The 6,064-nt window shown below is 37.3% G+C and overlaps 1 protein-coding gene across 1 annotated transcript in view; it reads left to right on the top strand.

Annotated features, from left to right (window-relative positions):
- The window catches only part of LOC106880038 (uncharacterized), a 456,507-nt gene that overhangs the window by 448,908 nt on the left and 1,535 nt on the right, over positions 1 to 6,064 (top strand). The window contains exons 220-223 of the mRNA XM_014929839.2: positions 415 to 627; positions 1,641 to 1,743; positions 2,106 to 2,208; positions 4,512 to 4,648. Coding sequence (XP_014785325.2) covers positions 415 to 627; positions 1,641 to 1,743; positions 2,106 to 2,208; positions 4,512 to 4,648 — 556 coding nt within the window. The remainder of the gene's footprint in view (positions 1 to 414; positions 628 to 1,640; positions 1,744 to 2,105; positions 2,209 to 4,511; positions 4,649 to 6,064) is intronic.

The following is a 6,064-nucleotide window of genomic DNA, read 5'->3' as shown; positions in this document are numbered from 1 at the left end:
AATAATTAGATATATATATCTCAACCAACAATAAGTACCAAATGAATTAATATGAAATACTTATTTTATAAAGATAGAAAAATTATTAAAAATATCAAAATATCAAAATAATAACCAATCAATAATCCTCCCTTCATCCATTATAATAACATGTATATTATATACAAAAAGCTCAATTTAATTTTAATTTTTTATAAATTGATTTTAATTGAGTTTTTACCTGTAATTTTGGATTTTGTCCCTAATATTATTATTATTATTATATATATATATGTATATATATATACACACACACACACATACATTTACACACATAAAAACATATATACACATGCATAATTACATACATATATCTACTGAACAGACTTTCTCAGTCACCTGTTAACATTACCTTTTTATATTTTGTCTTGTTAGGTCAGAGCTTTCTTTACAAGATGTGGCCGTGCTTCTTGTACCTGTGCAGTCATAGTTCGATCAGGAGATGATGTCATCGTTTTCAACAAATGCCAGTATGCTAATTCTAAATTTAAAGCCAGAACATTACCTGTCAAAGTCAAGACATACCTCCATGGTGACCTCACACCAGCAACCAAAATTTACACAAACGTCTTTGGTTCTTATTATGTGGTAAGTTTCCTACAGCCTTAGCTCATTTAATCACATACAAAACTCATATGTTTACCATCATCATTATTATTATTAGCATGCAAGACAAAATGCTCAGTGGCATTTCCTTCATCTTTAAATTCTGAGTTGAAAATTCTGCCAAGGTTGACTTTGCCTTTCAGGGTCAATAAAATAAGTACCAGTTGAGTACTGGGGTCGATGTAATTGATTACTCCACTACCCCCAAATTTCAGGCCTTGTACTTATAGCAGAAAGGATTATTATTATTATTATTATTATTATTATTATTATTAGATAGAGAGGTGAGTTCTTAACTTTTGTATACGATTGCCAAATTCCATCACTAAGGTAAACATAGCTGATGTAATCCATGACCACGGCCAACTTAATGACAAAAAGCGCAACTCGAAAGTAACTTATTTATTGGTGCTTTGAACAATATTTCAGCATCTTGCATGCCTTCAACAGGTTCAAAATAAAATAAATGTCAGTCTAATTCATTAGACTGATGGATTATGACAATCGTATACAAAAGTTAAGAACTCATCTATCTATCTATTACATTTCTGCTGAGTTATCAGTCTTTTATATAAACTAATATTATTATTATTATTATTATTATTATGATACCTCTAAGCAATTTGGGTATGGTTCTTTTGTGTACCACCTGCTTAACTATACAGGTGACTAGAGCATAGCCTACACCACCAAATATTTTAAGTATCTCAGCAGTGATTCCTGATGGGCCAGATATATATATGTACACATACACACATATAAAGGCTTACCTCCAGGAACATTTTGATTCCATTACTTTAACTTTGGGATGATTACATCAGATGATTCTAAACGTTGCAAGAATAGTTGCCATATATACTATTAAAGGCTCATCAAGTCACCCTTTAAAATTAGACATTTTAAATCTATTGTCTGAGCATCTTCGTTAGTAAAGATTTTAAGTATATACAATTTGTTGCAGTTTTTCTAATTTGCATCCCATTTCTTCTTCACAGGTTGTACTACCAACTGGAATGATTGTGAAAATTAAACCAAGATTCCATGCTTTTATGAACCTTTATCTTGATGCAACAGCTAAAGATTTAGAGAAGAGTAAAGGTAAGCTATGTTGTACCAATTTTTCAAGTTTATGTAAAATGAGTTTCGTGATTAATCATTGAGAATTTCCTTGGAGAAGAAGTAAATGGTTTCTTACAAAAAATAAACATTTAAAAGTTGTAGTTGAGATAAAAATGTTTTGATGAAAGATTTGGGTTTGTACAGGCGTATTGATATGTGTCTGAGTGAATGTATGTGTGTGTATTGGAGAGAGTCTATGTGTGTGTTTATGTGTGTTTGAGAGAGTGCATATCCATAAGACAGTGTGTGTGTGTGTGTGTATGAGTCCTTGTTGCTGGAGCAGATGGCTTAACTTAGAAAGAATTCAATAAAATCTAACTGCAACTTTATTTTCTCTGCAGGTCTTTGTGACAAGTACACATTGGAATCTCCCAATTATTTAACTGGTAAAACCAAACAGTTCCCAATTAAAAAGCTTCCAAATGGTTTTAGTAAAGAATGGAGGTAAGTCCTGTTCTTCATAGATTCAACTTTTTCATGAAAATGGTGCAAAACAAACACAGAATAATGTGTGTGTGTGTGTGTAGTTACATTTGTATGGTGTGTTTTTGTAGATTTTCTCAAACACTTCCTGCCAGCATCTTCTCCTGTGATACTTAAAAGATTAACGCATGACTACAGACAGACTGAACACAACTGAACTTTGAAAGTAACACAGGGAACATGATATGCTTTCAGATCTTATATAAAAATTATTCTTACTTCTTTGTTGCTATTATTATCTAGTGAGAGAGCAGTGCATGCCATTACAGTGACACTGGGGTACAAATATACGAAGCCCAATATACCCATCATGACTACCTGCTTAATAAGGGTACACCAGGCACATGCATCACAGCCATATGTATGCAACATAGTGATTGCATATCAAGATAAGCAGCACATGACCTCGCAGGTGGGGCTCAGTTAGAATTTTTTCAGGTTGAGCAGCCCATCCTCCTCAAAAGATCCCTGAATGAAGTTTGTTTAAGGATGATGAACAAAACATCCATATTTCCAGAGGTGAATTATTTATTCAAACCCAAAGAATTCTTCTCAACACATGGCTGTTATAATTAGTCTTATTTTTATCACATACTTTCACTGTACTACTGAGCGCAGCTCTGTGTGCCTTGGTTATGTGCTGTGGTTTGTTGTGATACTCTTATTTTTACTGTATTGAAAGTGTTTTATATAGGATGTGTGCAGTGGTTAGTAGTGCTATTTTCCGTATGTTATATATACTTGTTAGTCCTGGTGATTTTGTTATATATTAGTCTGAATAATGTTTTATTATTATTATTATTGTTATTATTATTATTTGTTGGTGAAATCCAGGCCATGATTGAAAACAATCCCTCCAAGTCAATCAGGTCCATCGCCAGGGACATGGGAGTGTTTGTGTTCCTTATCAGGCAGGTAGTGCATGAAGACATTCAGTATTCCTCATACAAGATGAGAAAGGACCAATTTTTATCCCAAGCCATCAAGGACAAGAAGAAAGACTGTGCTACAAAGCTTTTGAACAAACTCAAGCATTCCCTCCAATCAAACATGCTTTAGTTTTTCTCAGACAAGAAAAATTTCTGCCAGGATCAGATGGTGAACACACAGAACCGTTGACTTGTTGTATCCCCAAAACATGTACTCAGAGTGATAAAAATCAAAGATCCAGACAACATCATGGTGTTTTGAGTGATTACTAGTGATGGTGACGTTATGCCTCCATTCCCACACAGCCTCACACTCAACACGGAGACCTACATCAAGTGCCTGGAGGAGGTAGTGCTGCCTTGTGTCAAGTGAGTGGCTACTGGAACACCCTGTGTCTGGCAACAGGACTCTGCATCATGCCACACAACCAGAACTCAGTCATGGCTGTCAGACAATTTCTGCAACCACATTACCCATAACATCTGGCCACCTAACTCCCCACACTGCAAAACCCTTGGTTACTATATGTGGGGCACAGTTGAGCAAGAGACCAACAAAACTTCTTGTAACACCAAAGATGAACTGAAGGCAAGGATTATGGCAGCATTCATCAACTTAAACAAGGAGACCACACAGAAGAGTTGCTGGAGATTCCGAAGTCGTCTGGAGGCCGTGGTTAAAGCCAATGGCGATTTTATTGAATAAATTTACTCTTTAGTATTTCAAGATATTTTTATGTAATTTTGGCAAATATATCTGTGAAGATGAGATGTCAGTATTATTTTCATTTTTGCGTAATTTAAACGACAGTTTATCCACTGCACCCTGTATGTATGCTGTGTAATATTTACACATTTAGGAGGTGCAATGGCCCAGTGGTTAGGGCAGTGGACTCACGGTCATAGGATTGCGGTGTCGATTCCCAGACCAGGCGTTGTGAGTGTTTATTGAACGAAAACACCTAAAGCTCCACGAGGCTCTGGCAGGGGATGGGGCGAACCCTGCTGAACTCTTTCACCACAACTTTCTCTCACTCTTACTTCCTGTTTCTGTTGTGCCTGTAATTCAAAGGGCCAACCTTGTCACACTGTGTCACGCTGAATATCCCCGAGAACTACGTTAAGGGTACACGTGTCTGTGGAGTGCTCTGCCACTTGCACGTTAATTTCACGAGCAGGTTGTTCCGTTGATCGGATCAACTGGAACCCTCGACGTCGTAAGCGACAGAGTGCCAACAACAATTTACACATTTATATCTCTCTTACTATGCTAAGCAACTGGCCTATTATGTTGTTGTAGAGATAAAGTTGATAAGCTTACCTTTGTTTTTGCAGAGTCACAGGTGATTCTTATTATAATGGCTACAGCAAGAAACTGGATTTTGATGTTCCGACTTATTGTACTTGTGTTGATGCAACAGTGGACTGTAAACCATTTGGAGATGCAATCGGCTGCCCCCTACGCAAAAAATGTAAGTACACCTTAAACCTTCTATCATTTAAACTTGCCTGATCCAGCCTCTTGCACCTACCCTACAATGTCATTCTAAAAATAAACAGTCATATCATTGAAATTTCAAAGCTAGAAGATAATACATGATTAATTCAAAACAATATGAATAAATAAGTTTTACATTTGACAGTGTAATTCTGAATGCTAAAGGGTTAATAACTTCACTTAGAACAGTTTGATAATTTTTGTGTTTATAATTATAATGTTGTTCATTATCTTATTCTATTCATATCAAATAATGTCTAACACTCTAACCTTTCAGTATCTGACACAAGATCACCTCCTTCAATGCCCTCCCTCCTCTCAAAATTCCTTGTCTTGCAAGTTACTAGGTGACCCTGCTGGTACTAGAGCCACGTAAAAAGCATCCAGTCCACACTGATGAGTGGTTAGCATTTGGAAGGGCATCCAGCTGTAAAAACCATGCTTAAACTGACTTCACCAGTGCTGGTGCCTCATAAAAAGCATTCAGTCCAATCTGCAAGGTGGTTGGTATTAGGAAGGGCATCCAGCTGTAAAAAACATGCCAAAACAGACACAGTAGCCTGGGGCAGTCTTCAAACTAGTTGGCTCCTGTCAAACTGTCCAACCCATGGAAAGCAGACGTTAATGATAATATTTGTATCCCAATGGTGTTAGCTATGTTAATATAATTATCATCATCAATTTAAAGTCCACTTCCTGTCAGTATCCCTCACCTGTTTCCAAGCGCTGGAATGTTTATTCTGGCTTTTCAGACGATGTAAACACAGGTTCATTCACTGGACATGTGCTTGTGGCAGATTGTATCCAAGGCTCCTTTTCTAGGGATAAAGACCTTGTTTTCAGGCAGAGTGTAAACATCAGACACGGGGAATACAGAAACACACAAATACTCATGTACACATACACACATATAAACATACATATCTACACACACAGACACATATATGCTCACACATACATACAAACATATACATATGCACATACATGTTTGTTGGCAGTCCGTCGCTTACGACGTCGAGGGTTCCAGTTGATCCGTCAATGGAACAGCCTGCTCATGAAATTAACGTGCAAGTGGTTGAGCACTCCACAGACACGTGTACCCTTAACGGAGTTCTCGGGGATATTCAGCATGACACAGTGTGACAAGGCTGACCCTTTGAATTACAGGCACAACAGAAACAGGAAGTAACAGTGAAAGAAAGTTGTGGTGAAAGAGTACAGCAGGGTTCGCCACCATCCCCTGCCGGAGCCTCGTGGAACTTTAGGTGTTTTCGCTCAATAAACACTCACAACGCCTGGTCTGGGAATCGAAACCGCAATCCTATAACCGCGAGTCTGCTGCCCTAACCACTAGGCCATTGTGCCTCCACATATAAACATATACATACAC

Source organism: Octopus bimaculoides, chromosome 22 (genome assembly GCF_001194135.2).
Source record: "Octopus bimaculoides isolate UCB-OBI-ISO-001 chromosome 22, ASM119413v2, whole genome shotgun sequence".
NCBI classification, from domain to species: Eukaryota; Metazoa; Mollusca; class Cephalopoda; order Octopoda; family Octopodidae; genus Octopus; species Octopus bimaculoides.
The sequence above is the reverse complement of the archived record's forward strand: the minus strand, read 5'-3'. Positions and strand labels throughout refer to the sequence as shown.